Here is a 20,865-nt window from a genome sequence, read left to right as displayed (position 1 = left end):
TTGCCACGCCGTGTGGATCTCCTCCCAGGCGGGCGGGATCGAACTCATGCAGAAGTGGCTCAAGCTTCTTAGTGCTGTGCTTTAACCCGCTGTGCCACCAGGGAGGGCCCCATCTTACATTTTAACTCACCAAATAGAGGCATTTGGATAACATGTCCAAAATACAGAAGTTCACACTTTAATTCCTAATCATGTTCATGCAAAAGAGCCCCAAAGGAAATCTTATTCATTCAGAAAAACAGATTTTGAAATGTGGGAGATGATGCAAAGAGTAAAAGAATAATACATCCTACAAAGCAGACATATTCACTTTTATTATGAATTATAAGTAATGAAGTTGAAATACTCGAGGAAGTCTGTCATTGGTAAATCACACCAGATGCTAACTCAAGTTGGCAGGAGGAAATGAAGAACAACGGAAAAGGTAAATATGTGCGTAAAGACAAAAGAACAGAATTTTGCTCTTTTTATTTTGACTTAAAAAGACAAGCCTTCACAAAGCAATACTTAGAACACTTGACTGTTGGGCTTATAACACATACAATCTGTGTGTGAATAAGAGCCACAGAGGATGACAGTCTAGCTCTCCCCCAGGTCCTCCAAGTTCACCCCTCTCGGAAGGCAGTCTGAGGAGGCAATCCCCAAGCAGAAATGGCCTCTTCTTAGCTGCCTCCAGGCTAATGATCTAGGCGAAAGAGATGAGGAGGGTCAAGAGATGGAGAGGGTCGAGTGGGCCTGCTTCAGCCTCAGGGTTTCATCCTGGGTGTGATATATCTCTGATCAACAATTCATAGTGTGCTCACAACATACAGAATAAAACTAAAGCACTTACCAAACTTTCAAGGGTCCCCCCGATATGATTCAACACTATTTTATGAGACTTTCCTGTTATAATACAGCCCATGTATTTCTAACCTTATTAGCCTATTATTATCTTCACTTACATTCAGAAACCATATTATGTGGAAAACGGATATTTTTAAATTCTAGGTGTTTTACATGATTTGCTCAATTGGAAACTTTGCTCTTCCACTCACACTCCCTCTTAGAGAAATCCCACTCTTCCCTTACAGTCCTGCACAAATGTCATCTCCTCTCTGCCACTTTGCTCAAACACACAGGGTAGGTAGGATTAAATGGTCCCTGCTATGGCAACACTTTATTCATGTCTTTATTCCAGTGCAATCACATATTATGTGAGGGCTAAATTCTGCCTACAACATAGGATGCAGAAATCTCCAATAGTCAATGTTCTGGAAATGCCAGAGGAAGTCAGCGCTGAAGATGGTGCATAGTCTCTAAATCTGTCTACTTGGGGGCTGCTTTCCTCTCAGGTTTTTTGTCTATTGAGCACTACAAGTAGCTGCTGACTTACATTCAGAAACCATATTATGTGGAAAATGGATATTTTCAAATTCTAGAAAAGCTCATACTTAGGAGGCTTGCAGGAACTGGCAAGCTTGCAGGTCCCCCTCAGCCACAGCGGCATAAACTGGCTGTTTGTGGTGCCCACACTCTCTGTGGACTTGGGCTGGGTGGCATTCACTGCAGTCGTTCTGCAACAACTGTCCAGAAGGACAGACCTGGGCACGTGGTCCTTGGCCTCTCCAGGGTCTTAGGCACACACACTATCTCATTCATCTCTGGCGATCTCATAGTAAGCATAGAACAGTGAAAAAGCACTTTTTAATTTAAAGTGACAGCACAACCAACCAGCTATAAAGCAACCTTCTTATAGTTATCAGATTGCAAATATTCCCAAAATAAATATATTTGCACCAAAAGTGTTCTTTTTTCAAAATAAAAACCCTTGCAAGTCTAGGGGATGGGGTTAAACCTCCGGACAAAAATGCAATTATTTTGCATAATATAAAGGAACCAGGTGGTTGGCTGCTCTTAATGTTCTGAAAAAAATAACATCAAAAAAAGTTTGTAAGGTAGAAAATTACAGTGATATCCCACTTCATCTCTTTGAAAAATTTGTGGTAAAAATGTAAGTTATTATTTCTTCTTTGGTTTTTTCTTTTTCCTCTAGTAGTTAGAGGAATTAATATGCAAGATAATAGCTCCATTCTTCTGAGGAGGAGGAGCAGCATTCATCTAGTATTGTCATTCTATGCGGAGGCATTATTCTGCCATAAAGATGTAATATTTCACAACAGAACAAGACATATCCAAATGGGTCACCTGCAGTGGTACAGGCAGGTGGTGAGACAAATGATTTGACTTCCTTCACCCACAGAGCTCAGGGCTATCACCTGGCTGATCTGCAATGTGCCAATTACACTGCAGATGTCAGCTGAGGCTGGGAGGAAACAGAGTGGGCCAAGAAGCTGCCTTGGACTAAAATGGAGGACTTCTTCGAGGCAGCCAGTCTGAACTAAGCATCAACTAGCAGGCATGAAAATAATTCAAAATGGGTCAGCTAAATTAATCCTAGGCGAGGTCAGGGTTTCTGAGCCCTGTGTTCTAACAGACCCCAGATGGGTAACCGGGCATCTCCCAGGTCAATCCAGGATGGCTGAGCTAATTAATCAGAAAGCTTTCCTGAGACCTTGGAGCCTCAATCAGGAGAAAGATCAGGCCAGGCTGTCCAGTGGCTACCGCTGTGCAGTGTAAAGCTGCTGTGTTTGTCCCCAGCCCTACGGGTGAATCAGCATAGAGATACAAAAAGAAAGAGGCGAGAGCTGGAGAGACCCCTACACAGTGTTCAAAGCCCAGCTCCAGTGGCTCCTGAGGCCAGGCCATCCTGTGGCTTGGTGATCTGTGAGAACCCCAAGCTCACTATTTCAATAAACTTTCCATTCTCACTTACTTGATTGAATTCAATGTGCATCAGTTACTCACAAGCAACAGATGTCATAAGTTAAGGGCAGCACTGGTTCAAAAAGATCAGGATGAGAAAGCAAACGGGTAATAAAGGTGCAATCAATTGCCAAAAATAAGAATAAAACCATGACTAGTCTGAAAAGGAAGGGGCATGTGCAAAACACAGGTTCAAATTCCAGTGCCCACTCAATGGATTCTAACAAAAGTAGATGGCATAGAACTCAGAGAACATGGTGGTGCTGGCAGAGTGGTCCTGATTGTCTAAGATCTCAGAGAATAAAGAACAAAGGTCGGACATGAGAGTGAAATGATTCCTTCATCCTCTTTCTAGCTCCTAAGACTTGCAGTGACTCTATGTATAAGTAAATGTTTCAGAATCACATTAGGAACAGATCATGTGAAAGAGACTGATATATCTGGTTTAAGCCATTAAAAGATGTAAGGATATGGAATCATCATTTACACTTGTCTCTACATGAGAGTAAGCAGCAGCCCTTCACACACACAGCTCCCAAGCCCCACCACCACCCTTCTCCAGCACTGGATGAAGTGAATAGGAATGGGCCTATTGACATAGGCCATAAAACAGATGACTCATTAAATGTGTGTCACTGTCATTCACTCTGAAGAACTGTGTGACCATCTAGATCCTCTTTGAGGATGACACAGAGGGCTTTGGGCCTCAGCACAGGATGTGCTGAAGAGCCCACACACAGAGGGAAAGTAGCTGGACTTGACTTTGGACCTGGACCAGTTATTCAACTTCTCAGTCTCAGTTTTCTTGTCTATAAAGTAAGGATAGTACTAACACCTTACTCAGTTGATGAGAGGATTACATGATTATTTTAAATCAAAGAAGGCCAAGATGGCAGCAGGCATGCTCAGCTTGGTGGGACAGGAAGGTTGTGGTGGGGTAATGAAGTCTAGGCTTATAGAGGAATTACATTTAGGCTCTTGAGGGCCGTAAGTCAAATACTAATTTGAAATGTATCGACTTCTCATATGTGATATATAGATATTATGATAGAGCGGTGCCAGTGAATTAGAGAAAAAAGGAGGAAGACTAAAGCAAGAGAGGTCACCAGCATGCCACAGCAGTCAGTGCGGCAACTGAAATGAAGCAACAGAAAGTAGGGAAAGGTCATAGTAAAGTCAGCACTTATTCAGACAGAGCAGACACACGGTCAAGGTCACCAAGGTCACACACTAATGATTTAATTAGCAGATATGGTTTCTACCAAGAATTCACGATGGTACACTAATGAAACAAATGTGACTATTGAGAAACATAAGCAAATAAGCAGTGTCATTTTTAAAATAATATGAAAGTGAGTTGTTTTTGTGGTACAGAATTCTAGCACAGGCATGTGATATGCCAATGCTATACAGGGAAATTCTGAGAAACCATCTGTAATGATGTGTCTTTTGTACTTTCACCAAGATATTCCAATATTAATTCTCAGTTAACTTGCAAGCATCAGCTTTCTTCAACATTTGCCTGAGTGATACTTTCAAACAAATATTATTTGCATCAAAATAATAATAGGAGTCTGGTGAGAAAAAACACCGCTTATAGAAAAAACATCATTTAGTTAGTCCCATTTCTGCATATATCTCTTTCACTGAAAAGAACTATTAAAGTGGAAAATGTATAGAAAGAAGAAACCAGTATTTAATCAGCTCCCACTAATAGGTCAAGTACTGCGCCAGGGACCTGTGCTCACTTAATCGGAACCATCACCTGTAACCATCGCCTGTAACCACTGCCTTGGAAGTAGGGAGCTCAATAGTGATAAATGAAGACCCTAAAGCTGAAAGCTCATACACAGACATGTCTCTGAAATGGCATGCTGGGATTTTTAACTAGCTCTTCAGATGCCAAAGTAAAGCATTTTCCCCACAATGCCCAGACTCCTGGGTCTAGATAAAAACACAGCATACTGCCAAGGGAGGAATTCCTGACCAATGCAGGTAAACAGAGAAAAGGTGAACAACATTCATCACGATGATTAAATGCCTTGCCAAAGCACTACCTGCTATGCCTATGAAGAATCTTTATAAACTATGGAGCTTGTGGACTTATTTTCTGTCTCCAGGAAATACATGTTTCACAACAGCAGGGAGCTTATATGTCTTGCTCACATGGCACCATCCCAAAGCTACACCATCAACAATTTCCAGTATATTGTGGCAACTCAACAGACACTTGTTGAGTGAAAGTAGCTGCATCTTTATCAGAAGAGTGGAGCGTCAAAAACAGCAGAGATTTTGTGGGTAGAAAGCTTTGGATCTTATTACTATTATCTTGGGCAAGGACTTATCCTCCCTGGGTTTCAGGGAGGTTTTCTTACCTGTAATGTTAGAACAATAATAATTATGTGTTATATGGCACTGCTTTAAGAAGAAAGTGAATTAATATGTTTAAAGCATTCAAAATCATTCTTAGTTCCTAAGTTGGCCTGTTACAATTATTTTGTTTGGTAATCTTTCTCACTAGGATTTTAGGTTTTAGTTATATACAAGTTTGTCCACAAAATGGACCCATGATCAGAATATACATTCTTATTTTCAGTATAAAATCTCTCCATCACATGTATACCACATTGCTATGCTCTGAGTCCTTCTAAGGAACTAAAGGAAATGCCAGCTTGCTGGACGGGTGTACAGATAGGTGGAAACATAAGAATATAAAGTAGTATACTATCTTTAGAGGGCAATTTGACAATGCCTATCTAAGTTTCACATGCTTACTTTAACCGCCTATGTGATATACATGGATATTTATTTTTTTAATCAAAAAGTGATTTCAGTTTATAGGTCTTTCCATTATTCTACCTCTAAAAATAGCTCTAAAATCTAAGAAATATGTTTAAAATAAATAGTCCCCATCAAAAAAATGTGCTGGTGAGAAGTAATATGCAAAAGGCTCATAAAATCTAAATAAAGTGAAAGTACCAAATGAAATGGTAACTAGAAAGTAGAAGTTTATTTTTAGAAAGTCACAAGAGTAGACACGATAAATTCAAATTTTCTGTTTCTACTGCAGATCACTCATTAAGCTGCTGAAGCTCAGCTCTAAAAATGCCCTCATGACATGAAGCCACATGCATTGTTTTGGAAGCTTTGCAGCGTTTGTATTACGGAATACATTCACATTAGTTTTTAAGGGGCAATTCTTATTTGCAGTTCTGTTTAATATATTCAAGAAGAGGTCAGTTCCATCTTCTTTGACAAAGGTCAATAAAGATAACATTCATAAATCCTTGAAATGGGCCTAACAATATAATTATTTAAATTGCTTAGCCTTTCCACTGGAAGGCTCCTGACACTTACACTTCAAAAAACAATGGCATTGATCTACATTTTTAATTTCCGCAGTTTTATTATACTGTCTTATAAAAACCAACAGTGCCTCCTGATTTTAATAACTCAAGACTGAAAGTGGGGAAAAGAGTAGGCAGGAGAACCTCTAGCCTTGGTTGGTGAAAGAAAGAGAAGATCTGGACACCCCCTTAGGGTGTGGGTTGTAATGAGAAATTTTTTTTTAAGATTCAGAAAACAAGATCAAATGATAAGCTAGTCTAAAATATACTGTTGGGCTCTCAGAGACTCAAAGCCCGGTACCATTAACTTACACACTCCAAGAATGTGGATCTGTTAATCCTAAGCGGCCTCTCCAGCCTCCATTTTGTTACGTTCTGTATTCCTAAAGCAAGGTTAGAGGTGTCTTTCAGATCCATTAAGGGCGCAAAGCTGGCTCACCATGGGAAGGAAGGGTCTGGGTCCCAAGGTATGACCAGGAAAACCCCGGGGCTGAAGATAGATGCATGAACTTCCTCCTGACTCAAACAGCACGAGGGATGACAGGGAACACCTGGGGGGGCTGTTGACTGATGTATAACAAGGACCCCAGAAGCTGATCAGTGGAATGCCTTGTTGATAAGATTGAAACCCTGACTGGGGAACTAGGACTTGATCTCAATTACAATACCAAGCCATCAGCAAATGAGAAGTAGACTCTTAAGCCCCAACACAACAGAAGACAGTTCCACCCTTCCCCTTTTCCCTTCTACTTCCCATCTCCATTTTTGCTTCCTCTTACAATTAATGCTGCATGACTAGTTTACCAATAAAAAGGCGCAAATCCTGCTGTTCTGCAGCATCCTGCATTATGTAGCCTGCTCCATGACTTTCCATCTCTTTATCAGTGTGGTGCTGCCCATACAACACAAGAAGAGAAAGAACAGGTTGGGAGCTGAGGTGTGGGGGGCGGGGGAGGAGGAGAGAGGCTACATTTACACACACCTGTTTAAAATTAAAGGTTAAATTCTACAAGGCAGATCAATTTATGTTCAGAATCACAGTCTACAAATAGAGCTTATAATTTAGTCCAGGCTGAAGTTGCTGCTTTTGTTTCTATATAAAAGGCTAACGGCTGTTACCTTTAAGAGAAATATCTCCTGACACAATGTTAAATCAGCCCAAATTTGGGGTGAAGGAGTTAGCTGCAAGAGATACACAAAATTAAATGCTTTGGTCAATTAAAATTAAGTGGGATAAATTATAGGGGAAAATAACAGAGCTCTAGTGCAGTGCCTCCTCTTATCCATGGTTTCATTTTTAGTGGTTTCAGTTACCTAGAGACAAGCCCAGTCCCAAAATTTTAAGTACAAGATATTCTGAGAAACATCACATTCACATAACTTTTATGATGTATTTTGTTATTACTGCTCTATTTTATTATTAAAAAGTTACTGTTCTTAATCTTACTGTACCTAATTTGTAAATTAAACTTTATTACATCTATTTAAAGGAAAAAACATACTGCTTACAGTGTTCAAGCCTATCCGTAATTTCAGGCATCCTCTGGGGATCCTGGAATGTATCACCGACAGATAAGGGGGGGCTACTGGTTTAGTGCCTTTTAATTAGATGATAATTTTATGAGTTGAGCTTTGTGATACATAAAAGTTTATGTCCACACATTGTGTCAGGAATTGTGCTTAAAACAAACAAACAAACAAAAAAAAACTTTGTCACTCTTCTCCTCATCAGTTAGATCAGAAGAGAGTTTAAGTAAATTGCCCAAGCTCACAGCTACTGAAGGATACAACTAACCACTACGCCAATTGTGGGATAGTTATCCCCACTTTATGCCTGGAGAGACTGAGCCTTAGGAAGATGATTAAGAAACACACCCCTTTTCATAGTGACTACTTGGAGTCACAGAACTGGTCCCCCAACCTGAGTCTCTGAACCCAGAGCTTACACTGCCTCCCCTGAGAAGAAAGGCCACGGGCTTAAGTCCCTGCTGTTCAAAGCCATGGACATCTGCTTATTCAAACCCACAGGTGCTTGCTTGATGGCAGAGGCAAAGTACAGTGAGCATACAATAGAAAAGGACTTCATAATAAAACAACTATCTAATAGTGATAACGCATAAACACTGCCCTTATTATCCCATTGAAACCCACATTGTAAGCCCTAAAGACCAGTGCCAATGGCAGCCTTTGTGTGAGCCACTTCCCCCAGAACTGTTTCCGCCTTTTCACTTTGTGGATATTATGGTTCCTGCCGCACTCTGCCACAGCCAGCTTCCATCCCAGGCTATGTATGAGCTTCTTAAGGACTGTATCTGATTGCATTGCTGGCACTATAGCTGACACACAGTAGGGATTCAGTAAACATCTGCTGAATGAATTTGCAAATTAATTTGTTAAAGTACTGTACTTCTGGTATGCATTATCTCTTGCTGGTGATTACCAAGCTTGAAATAAGCTTCTTTAATGAAGCTCATTTCAAAAACAAATGTAAATGTATTCATACCAGCAAATTGGTTTGACAATATGAGAATGACCTCTGGAAAAAAAATAATGTGGAGGTTAAAAGCACTTATCAAATAAATTTACAGTGCAAACAATGAACACCTTGTCTACAAAATATTTCCAAACAAAGCAAAAGGAGGCATATGTTCCCTAAATCAAGGAAGCATATGTTGCCTGAATCAAATTCAAGACAAGATCTGAACTTCTGCTATTTCACTGCTTCTTTGGGGCCTAGTCATTTTCTGTTTTGATTTCACTGAAGTGTAAATGCGTCATTTTACAGAGTGGGTATATAAAATTTATGTGCTTGTTCTCACCTCTATAATAGTCTAAATACTAGCGTATAGAAAATTATAAAACCTCAACTCCATTAAAACTCTGTAAGATTCAATGTTCAGCTTATGTTTGAAAATTGAAGAGTGGCTAATTATCTGCATAAGAAAAGAAAATGAGCAAATTCATAATTTAGAGTTCCATTTTCATTTCTATTATAAGAAATAACTGTGAATTAGAGCAAGTAATGCTCAATGGCCATCATGCAAGCAATACTAAATGTCAGTGCAAGCACTTCATGGGCATCTAGGGGGCTTCGGGCCAGTTGACAGGAGGAACTGAATCACTACTAGGTGAGTCACTTTGAAAACTCTAAAACATATTTTTAAAATGTTAGGCAAAGTTATGAAAGATAAGAAGAACAAAGCTCAACAATAAAATACAATATAAAATACTTGGCTGAACTTGAATAAAAAAAGAGGGAGAGAAAACATATCAAGACAACCAAGGAAACTGGACTCTAGACAAGACACAATGTCAAGGTTAAAGTCCTTGCAATTTGTATTATGAAGAAGAACGTCCTTGTTCTTTTTTTTTTTGGAGAGAATTATTTATTCATGCTCAGAAGAACTGGGGCACAGGCCAGAGGTGGGGGGGGCTCTTTTTCTTTTCAATTTGAAGACAAAACCACAGAGGAAACCATCATAATCTTTGAAAAAAACCTGTCATGTGCAAATAGTAAAATGAGAGGACCCACCAAGAACAGGCAGATTGACAGAAATATACTGCTAAGGGGAGCAGCGGGCGAGACAGGAGAGGTCTGCCACTCCATGTGTGTCAGCTCCCTGGTGAGGGACCAAACTCCTTCTGCAGTGGCTGTGGATCACTCCATAGTGCTGGGCTCTAAGCCGCTGCGCCACCAGGGAGGGCCTAGAATGTCCTTGTTCTTAGGAGACCACATTAAGTACTTCAGATTTCTAAAAGGCTCAGTGAAACAGTAAGCGTGTTTATGTGAGTAGAAGGCACAGAGGAAGAAAAGGAGCATCCCGTGGTGACAAACTAGTAACAACTAGGGAATCTAAGTACTGGTGCTCATTGAACTGGGCTTCCAACTTTTCTCTCAGTATGTCTTTTTCAAAATAAAGTTGGGGTTTAAAAAATTCAGAGAGGGCCCTCCTTGGTGATGCACCACTGCAACATAAATTCAAGTCCTGGCCAGGGAGGTGACCCACATAGTATAACACCTCTCCTGACCCACCTGCTGCTCCCCTCAGCAGTGTTCTGCTCCCCACTCTCTCTGGTGAATCCTCTCACTCCTCTCCTCCCTCCCCTGCACTTCTGGCCTGTACCCCAGTGCTGTAGGCACAAATAAATAAATCTTTTTAAAAAATTCATAGATAAGTCTGTTCTCATCCTGCAAGGTTTTGTCTCTAGACTGCCTGGACCTCTTTTTCTTTTTCAATTTGAAGACAAAGCCACAGAGGAAACTATCATAATCTTTGAAAAAAAAACCTGTCATGTACAAATAGTAAAATAAGATACCCATTTTAAAAGACAAAAACCAAGTAGTGTTATGACTCTAAAGCTTTCTTTGTGGCCAGGTAAGGCACAGAACTGAGGGCATTTTTGTTTTGTTTTGTTTTAAGCTGTTCAGGGAAGAAGGCTTGAACTCTAACCTTTTTGAGTCTAGTTAATTTTTTATTAAAATCACCTAAGTTAACCATCACAAGAAGCATAGTAACCAAAAGCCGGTCCAATCCAAAACTGAGTGAAAATGAAAATAAAACTTAATGAGATAAATGTAAATGTAAAACTTAAGTCTATGTAACTTTACACTTTAGGGTCTTTCCAGTTTAATGTGCAATGATGCAACAACATTGTTCTTCACTCTTCAAAAATTTATTGAGCTCCATCCATTACTGCCACTCATTTTGAATAATGATGATAAATGGCTCTAGTCACATTTTTTATGAATAATCTTTCCTAAACAAAAAGTACTAAAGTTTTAAGAAAAATTAGACCCCAAACTATTGATATTAATTGCATCAAACTTCTAAAATGAATTATGTGTAGAACTATGTGTACTGATAAGAAGTCATTACTAACAATCAAAGAACAGAAGCAGCACTTCTTTTTCTTTTGTTTAAAAATAGGATTACACAGTCGCCTGACTAATGACCCAAATACACCCAAATCCAGGATGTGAGATGAGTTGTGAGGAATGCAGCATCCTCCTCAGACAATAAAACCAAGCTGGGGAGCTGGTCTCAGAGTCCATGCAGCTCTGCTGGCAACACTCAGTGGCTGTAGTCCAGCCTCTCACCTCTGGCATTCTTAGCCTAAACTAAGCCCTCTATAAGCGCTGATCTTGGGGGGGGGGGGGTTGTGGGGGGAGGGGAGTGTTGATAAATCTACAAAACTTTAGAAGGAAAGCAATAAATTATCAAAATTATATTTTGAAGATTATTATTTTCAAAATAAACATATAAATCAAAACAGGGTCACAGGATGCTAGCTGAATAAGATCATAGGCAATCAATCACATTGTAACCTATAAATATATCAAAATACTGTAAACATCGAATATTCACAATGTTATTTCAATTACATCTTAATAAAAAGATTCAAAACTAATTTAAAACCCCATTGCGGGTGCAGTCAGGAAGGTACCAATGATACATTAAATCAGATTTCAGAAAACATCTGGTAGTTCTATTGATGTTTGTTGAACTTAGCCATCTAGCATGTAGCTTGGAAAGTCAGACCCTACTGTTTCAACACCCACCTATGTTCCCTTAGTTATACACCATGGCATGCCTTTTGTGGCATGTGGAAAACTAACTCATGAAACACTGAAACCTCTACAGACACTTAAGGTTCTAGGAATTTTGTCTGAAAATACTGAATGAAACAGATTCCTTTTATATAAATGAAACCTGACAGGTTTGTGGGCTGGCACTGAGACATGAGACAGTTTAACAGAAACAGTATTATTAAATGCATAGAAGTTATTCTGGATAATATATTTGTTAAATATTTTCTTAATATAAACATCCTCTCATCTTCATGAACCCTAATTCCCAAAAAAATACAGAAAAGGGAGAAATATTTTGTTTGAATTATTCAGGTTCAAATATTTATTTTTGATAGGTACAGTATGAACATCAAAACCAATTACAAAGGAAACTCAATCAAAAGATTGGAAATGCATTATAACATATTAGTTCTTTTCATTCAACAGTGATTGAATATGTTAGCACTACATACAGTATGTTTATTATTCCAATACATACAGCAATTATTGCTGGAATTTTTTTAATAGATGAGTAAGAGCAAACTCTTCAACAGACTTCTGCTTCATTTTACCTGATTTATTTTCTTCTAAATTACACGTCTTGCATTAAAGTTTTACTTAAGCTATTTGTGACAGAAATGCTCGTAGCTGTGTCCTGTTCTTCCCTTTCAATTTAGGTAACACACGGTACAAAAACCTAATTTAAGTACTTGTTAATGGTGTGGTCTATTATAGGGACTGTGCATCAGACTGTGGTATCTTTAAGACAGGAACAGCCTCAGGAACACTACAAATGTAAAGCAATTTGCTTCTATTCTAATATAGAAGAGAAGACAATCTCTTTGATCTGTCCTTATTAAAAACTCTCATCCATCACTGTGGATAGGGTGTCCCTTTCCATTTTCCAAATCATTGCTTCTAAAATGTGACTGCTAAATCAGATAACCAAGCAGATGACCCTTTATCAAGAGCAAAAATAAGCAAGGAGTGAGTCTCCATTTAAAAAGATACAACAAAAAAGTAAGCTGAATTTAAAATTAAAAAATAAATAAAAAGGTACAACACCCTCAGTACAAAATACAATTTTGTTAGGCCACTCAAATGACAATTCCAGTTATTTCCTAGTTACTGATTGTACCAGATGGCAGATTTCTAGAAAAATGATTGAAAAATGATTGCTCTAGAGCACCTATTCTCTTCATACTTTTTTTGACTGATGCCATTTTTTTTTAAATATCGCCATTAATAAAAAAAAAAATTGTAACATAGACTTACCTGAGGCACGCCTTGTAAATCGATTTATTACTGGAGCTAAAAGAAAAAAAAGCAGAATGTTATCAGATAAAAATCTATGTCATCTAAAACCCTGAAAAGGACTTAAACTGGTGAGTCAATAAATTAAATAGGAGACAACTATGAATGAATGAATCCAAGAGGAAATATCACAGATATATGGAAACAGAATGTCTCATTCATGAGTTTGGCATCTAGAAATATAAGTTACAATAAATATTACATCTGTAAAATTTGGCCCTCCAGAACACTTTAGTATAAAATCTCTAGTTAGATGTGGCTGACACTATTTAACTAGGGATATTGTAAATCAGAACAATATCTTTAGGAACAATTTGGTCAGCTGCATGCAGTGCCATGAAAGGGTTGTTTTCTTTAGTGGAGAAATTTAAATTTCAGGGAAAAGCAATTAAAAGAAATACCAGAGAAGGCAAAAGCACTATACATATACATCTATTCAGCATCACTCTACAGTGAACAATTGAGAAACGAAATTTAAAATTCTAATGTATCGTAAAGTCATTTCTAGATGAAGGACAGTGTAACCTTGACACTCTTTGGTTGAATATTTGTGGTTTGTAACAGTTTTTGTGCAACCTGAAAGGTCTGCGACATGCAATCTACACGTACTGCGGGGTGCAGTTTCGGCTCAGCAGGCCTGTGGGGTGCATTACCTGCTCACTCCCAAACACAACTGAGCCCTGGGGTTTCTTGTTGGTTTTGCCTACAGTTATCTCAAGAAGTGAGAGTCAAAAAAAAAAAAAAAAATTTCTTGAGAGAAGCAGATAAGTTCATGGTTAGTATTATATACAAAAGGGACATCATGATTTACACAGTACATTTGGGGTGACAGAACATCATAGGACTACAATTAATTCCTTTTCTTTAAAGAGTTATTTATTTATACATACAGGCCAGAGGTGCAGGGGCAGTGAAAGGGTTCACCAGAGACAGAGTGGGGAGCAGAACAGGCCAACTGACGAAGTACACTGCTGAGGGGAGCAGTGGGTGAGACAGGAGAGGTCTGCTGTGCCACTCGGGTCAGCTCCCTGGCAGGGGACGGAACTTATGCTGACGCAGCTGTGGCTACCTTTGTAGTGCTGCACTTTAACCCACTGCGCCACCAAGGAGGGCCCCTTGATACTTATCAAACAGCAATTACAAAAATTGTTTACACTGTAGAAATAGGCAAAGTAAAAGAAACAAAAAAAATTATCAGCACTATGGTTATAATACATGAAAAACATGTATGCATAGGAACAACATCTAGGAGAAAATGGTTTACATTAACCCCTGTAACTATGCTATTAAATGTCAGCACTGTCATAGTGCTGATGAGGAAACTTTATAGTAAGGCTGAGTGATAGTAATTTGTTTTAGACCACACAGCCATACTGTGACAAGTTGGAGAAAATGAAGCTAGGAGCATAGTCTGGCACCAAAATATTTCCTCCTACAGAAAAAAATTGAAAATGCTGTTTATTGAAAAATCACACAATAACAGGTGAATATTTCCTTCTGTATTTACATTTTATTAGAAATTAACTCAAATAACTTACAGATCCAATTATCATTAAAAGCAAAATTACAACCTCCAAATTGACTATTATATATCAAAATAATTTAGCCAATTATTTGCATAGTCACAAATCATTTATATAAAAACCTTTCATCAGGTATGTATGTTGTATGTTGTGTGTATTTTTACGAAATAAAAGGAAAACAAATTCCATCCATTTCCTTGGACACTGTCACCGTTTTCACAGCTTCAGAGCTTAGTCTAAAGAAAAGTCCTCTGGGCCAGTACTGGAGGACAGGGAAGAGAGAGAGCAAAAAGCTTCAGCTACAGGAATGTAGAATAGATACTGTTAAGTTGATAATGGCAAAAGGAAGGTTTAAAAAAAAAAACAAACTATTTCCGCCTTGGGGCAAATAACCCCTCTAGCCTGTGGCATCGCACTATGAGCTAAGAGCTCAGTGAATCCTCAAGGAAAAATACAGGAATATTTATGTAGGCTTGCCTTTCTCCCAAATGCCCTCCCACTGGAAAAGTTAAGAGTCCTGTGTTTCCATGAATATCTTCATGCTTGCCTCACCAGAGGTCCCTACATTCCCAAGTCTATTCTACTAAATTGGCTTTAGTTCCTTGCTTCCAGGAGATGCAGAAGATTAACTGATTTAAGTCTTTAACCCTGACATATCTGTACAAGAAAAATCCTCCATTACTTGAGGTAAACTGACAGCCTTTCTATTCCTGCTCCTCTACCTATGACTCTGAGTTGCCCAGCAGAGCCAGCAGGATCTGCTTATCTTCTTACCCCTTTTTAAAAAAAAGATTTATTTTATTTATGCATACAGAACTGGGGTACAGGCCAGAGGTTGAGGGACAGTGAGAGGATTCACCAGAGACAGAGTGGGGAGCAGAACAGGCCAACTGACAAAGTACACTGCTGAGGGGAGCAGCAAGCTAGTCAGGAGAGGTCTGCAGCTCCGTGTGGGTCACCGCTGGGTGGGGATCGAACTCACGATGCATTGGCTTAAGCTTCTTAGTGCTGTGCTTTAACCCGCTGCACCACCAGGGAGGGCACTCTTTTTACCTCTTTATACACAAAGCCTTAGCAGTGCCCTGCAGGTAAGAGGTATTAGGTAAATGTCTGTGGCATGAGGCAATTAAGCGCTGTGAAGTCTACAGAGCAAGTCTCCTTGTCCAACTTTATGGCTTTATTGAATGTGGATGCCAGGCACTGGGAATGGTAACAGATTCTCTATCCCTTGAAGACCTGGACCAAATCTAGCTGTATTTTTCAAATAAATGACTGCAAAGTCTAACACCATGCAAGTAGTTACCTAAGAAAAAATTAGGTGAAAGTGAAATTCCATAGAACTCCATGATCAATGCAGCAAATCAATGACCTTGGTCTTCAAAAAGGAAAACCAGATGATATACATGATTTCCATCTCCCAGCACAATATTCCAAGTTAAGGAAATAAAAGCCCTGAGCTGTTATGCACAGTTAACACACACTCACACACACACACACACACCCCATAAAACACCACCACCCCATCTACACTGGAGTCACATTAGTTAATACAACGTTTTAGAGAAAAGTGTCCATAGCCCTGAAATGAGAAGTACACAATAACCTTAGACTCAAATAATTATTAGCATCCTGACCCTTTTATCAGTCACCTTTTCTAGCAACACTTTCTGAATCTGTTAACTATCTAAATAAGAGATTCCAGAAATTATGTAAATTGAAACCATGTTAGCTAATTATGCTTGACAGAGTAAATACTTAGCTCAGATAAATTAATTTCTGGTATGCCTGTGCTTCAAAAATTGAAAGTGAAATAAAGCTCACCTTGAAATTAAGGAAGTAATTTTTAAAAAACTCAATAGAAGAGAAGCAAATCAATAACATCTAGCTTGAAATATTTCTGTCAAACGTTAAACATGTTTCATTCCTGGCACTTATTTTCTATAAAAGGAAAAGGGACTACTTATTTTCTATACTTTTGTTCAAGGACAATGTGCCTTGGCCATTTTATAAATAATAAGTGCCCCTGTCCTCTGAGTCTTTGTTTCCAGGCACTCAGCACAACCCACTGGTGTGTGGCCTATGGAGGACCCCAGGGTACCAGGAGAGAATCACAGTCCAAGGGCACTCTCTGAAGCTTCCTGGTCTTTATCCTGAGGAGACAGGGCATGAGTCATGTGCCCCTAAACTGTGGGTCCCAGTGAGGAGAAATGTTTGAGGCAGGCCTTTTGAGTGATCAGTTCTCTTCCTTTCTGATCACGAAGTCTGCGGCTGGGTGTCAGCCACCTTGACATACTGTGGGCCTGGCTGCAAGAAGGGAGTTGAGATGAAATACAGGCACTTCAGCTTTTGAAAGGCTTATGGGTTTTTTGTTTTTTGAAGATTTATTTATTTAAGCAGACAAGAATTGGGGCACAGGCCAGAGGTGCAGGGGATGAGGATTCACCAAAGAGAGTGGGAAACAGAACAGGCAGATGACAGAAATACACAGCTGAGGGGAGCAGGAAAGGTCTCCTGCACCATGTGGGCCACCTCCCTGACTGGGGACTAAGCTCGTATTGCAGTGGCTGTGGATTGCCCTAGAGAGGTGTGCTTTAACCGGTTGTGCCACCAGGAAGGACCCTAAAAGATATATGTTTTAAGGACTGTTTTTCCTTGCAGGTTTTCACTCATTGTATTTATGATTTATGACCAATAGTCCAATGTACTTATCACCCAAATCTCTCAAAAAATAAAATAGAACTGCTATTTTAAAATACCAAGGTAATAGAAATAGAACTATTAAAACTGGAGAGAAAACTATTGCTTATTTTTGTTGACAACTTAATTCATGAGAACTTTACCAAATTCCATTGGGTAACAAAACTAGGGACAGAAAAATATAGTTTCAGCAAGAAAAGTCTTAAGGAGACTAAGCTTCTAAGCCTACACATAGAATTCCCAGATATTTTTGGGATTTTAAAATGCAGATTCGGAAGAGGCGCTGAAGAAGATACAAAGGTTGTCAAAATGACATTAGTCTCCACTTTGTCCAGTGCTTCCCTGTCTTTTCTAAACACGTGTGGTCAAATACATGCAAAGGGCATATTTATGGCTCCATTTTTAAGAGCAAACAGTCCAGAACAGACTACTAAGGATACAAGGAGAGCCAAAAACTGAAAGAGATGCCACCCATCTCTAAAAATCACATCAAAAAGGCTCTAGAAAAGTGTAATTAAGAAAATACAAGGGCGGCCCTCCCTGGTGGCGCAGCGGGTTAAAGCACAGCACTGAGAATCTAAAGCAGCTTCCGCATGAGTTCGATTCCCGCCTGCCCCGGAGGTGACCACATGGTATGGCAGACCTCTCCTGACCTGCCTGCTGCTCCCCTCAGCAGTGTACTTCATCGATCTGCCTGTTCTGTCTCCCACTCTGTCTCTGGTGAAGCCTCTCACCGCCCCTGAGCCTCTGGCCTGTACACCCCAGTTCTGTATGAATAAATAAATAAATCTTTAAAAAAAAAAAAAAAGAAAAAGAAAATACAAGGGCTTTGAAATGAAGACCAACTGAGAAAATAATCCGAGCATGTGCTTAAGGTTGGCCTGATCATAAAAGTACAGTTACAGAGAATGCCTGCATTTAAATCTTGTGAGTTAAATCCACAGAATGAAGACCTTCTGATTATTCCAGTCTTAGCAAAAAACATCTTCTCCAGGAAGCCTCTGAGTACCAGTTTATAAAGTGTCCCTTCCAGAAAGATAAATACCAGATGATTTCACTCATGTGGAAGATAATGAAATGAAACAAAGGAACAGAAAAAACTAAACCCAAACAAGCCCCAGGAATCGGACTGTATAATGGAGACCACCAGAGTGGGTCTAGTTGGAGATGGGAGCAAAGAAGAAAAAGATCCATGGGCTCTGGTAGAGGATTGTTGCTTTGGTGGGGGGTCTGGGTTGGGAACATACTTCTGAAGAGGTGTGAATCTATACCCCTGTATAATACAGGTAAACCACTGTTACTTCAACAAAAATGATGCAAAATAAATAAAATATCCCCCTCCAGCTGCTCTCAGTCACACCATCCTGTATCAATGCTAATTTAGAGCTATCAGTGTGATCTGAAGATAACTAAGCACCACAAGGACAAGGTTCTTCCCTGTCTGTCTGCTTCACTAATGTTATTGATGGAGGAAAAGAATAGACTCATGTAAGGAGGTGGGGGCAGAAAGACCTAACATGACCATTACTCCAGTCAGAGACTCCTGTATCAGACTCTGGTATTAGATGCTGTATCAGATTGCTGTAGGGAATGTCGGAAGCACAGACCTGAGGATAAAGATGCAGAGATTGGGAGCATTGTGAGATCTCCAGTCCCTTCAGGATTCCAGTTATCCAAAATCAGCAGCAAACAGGCCACTCCACAAAGAAGTGAGCCCCTCCCAGAGAGAAAAGGACTCGATCAGGGCAGTCTCTGCACCAGCATGGGGCAGCAGTCCTCTGGCCACCACTGCCTATGCAGGTGTTTCTCTCCACCAACTCTCTCCCTCTGCAGGGCAGCCGCCTCCTGCCTGCCCATGACCTGTACCTAGCAGGACTTCTCTGCACTTACCTCCCTCAGCTGAGGCAGCTCTCCTAAGGTCACCTGCCTGCAACCACGCAGGCCTCTTTCTCTGCCTTCTGTGGCAGCTCAGCCTGCCCACTGTGCCTATGCAAAAGTCCTTTACTCCTCTGTCCTTTCCCCTAATAAACCTGCCAGGGGAACTCGCTGCGTGCTGCTGAAAGGGGAGCTCTGGTGAAACCTTTCCCAGAGTGCACCCAAGGACCCTGCACTCCAAAAAGGACATCATTATCACCAGTGACTAGAACATGCTGAGGGCAAAAAAAAAAGAAAAAAAGTTGTGACTGAATAGTATTAATGAAACATTAACAATAAACAGGGTACTCCCAGTATCTAAAGATTAATTTGGGCAACTCTAAGTGATATGTATACAAATATTTTGTGAAACCCATTCATTAAAATATACCCTTGGCTGAAAACAAAATAGACAAAAACAGTAGAGCTTGACTAGCCTTTGGTTTTATGTACAAGTAGCAAAAAGCAACCTTATTTATATACCAAAGTTATAAAAAAGTGACCCAGATGTTAGTCTCCAACAAAAATAATGAAAAATTTCACAAGATAATCAGTGCCGAAAGCAACAGTACTTTTCTATTAAAATGTGGAAAAGAGGATCTCAAGGATACCCATATTTCCAATTTTTTTAAAATTAAGGTGAAAGTGACAATGAAATGTATAATTCAATGAGTTTTAACAACCATGTACACTTAGGAACTAACACTTCAGTCAAGATACAAAAATTTCCAACACCCTGGAAAATTCCATGAGGCCCCTTATAATTTCCACTATTCCATCGAAAACTATTATCAGGATTTCTATCATTGCCTGTCTGTGAATTTCATACAAATGTGATATTCATTCTTATTGCTGAGAAGATCAATAGTCTATTCTATTTTATTGCTGTGTAGTTTCCATTATATGCATATAACACCTTTGTTCTCCATTGTTCTGTTGATGTACATTTTGAATTGTTTCCAGTTTGGGCTACTCTCAATAAAGCTCCCCAAAATATCTGTATACAAATATTTGTTTTTGCGGCCATATGCTTTCTCTTGAGTAAATGGCTAGAAATGGTACTAATGAGTTATAGGTGAGTGGGTATTTACCCTTATAGTGAACACACCATTTTCCCAATTGTGTGTAACATTCTGTACAGGCAACACACAGAAGCTCCACCACCAGCTTCCCAAACTTAGGTTTCTTTCCTAGAACAGCAGTTCTCAACTTCTTGGTCTCCAAACCTCTTTACCTCTTAAAAAATGATTTGCTTTTGTGGCTATATACATCAGTATTTACTGTACTATAAATAAAATTAATGATCTTTATAGCTGACAACAAAAACATATTTGCATGCTATCAAACATATTTTTATGGAAAATATTTACAGGTTCCAAAACAAACAAAATATAATAAAAAATACTGATCAGAAATGTTTGTAAATATGGTATAATGTGCAATGTTATACTTCATGTAACCTCTGGGAAAATCCACTATATACTCATGAAAGAATGAAAGAAGAAAAGACAAAGAATGTATTTATTATTATTATTATTATTATTATTATTATCGTAGTTTTCACCTCAGACTTCCTGAAATGGCTAGGGGGAGAATGGACCCCAAAGGGCCCTTAGATCATACTTTCAAACACACCTTTAAAAACTCTAGTGTGGGCCCTCCCAGGTGGCGCAGCAGGTTAAAGCACAGCACTGAG

General features: G+C 39.3%; 1 protein-coding gene across 1 annotated transcript in view; it reads right to left on the bottom strand.

The window, feature by feature from the left end:
• The window catches only part of PRKAR2B (protein kinase, cAMP-dependent, regulatory, type II, beta), a 66,144-nt gene that overhangs the window by 34,460 nt on the left and 10,819 nt on the right, over window positions 1-20,865 (bottom strand). Inside the window, exon 2 of the mRNA XM_004676926.2 lies at window positions 12,997-13,032. Within this exon, the coding sequence (XP_004676983.1) occupies window positions 12,997-13,032 (36 nt within the window). The remainder of the gene's footprint in view (window positions 1-12,996; window positions 13,033-20,865) is intronic.

The sequence above is a fragment of the Condylura cristata genome, unplaced genomic scaffold (assembly GCF_000260355.1).
Source record: "Condylura cristata isolate star-nosed mole 26May11 unplaced genomic scaffold, ConCri1.0 scaffold00005, whole genome shotgun sequence".
Taxonomy (NCBI): domain Eukaryota; kingdom Metazoa; phylum Chordata; class Mammalia; order Eulipotyphla; family Talpidae; genus Condylura; species Condylura cristata.
The sequence above is the reverse complement of the archived record's forward strand: the minus strand, read 5'-3'. Positions and strand labels throughout refer to the sequence as shown.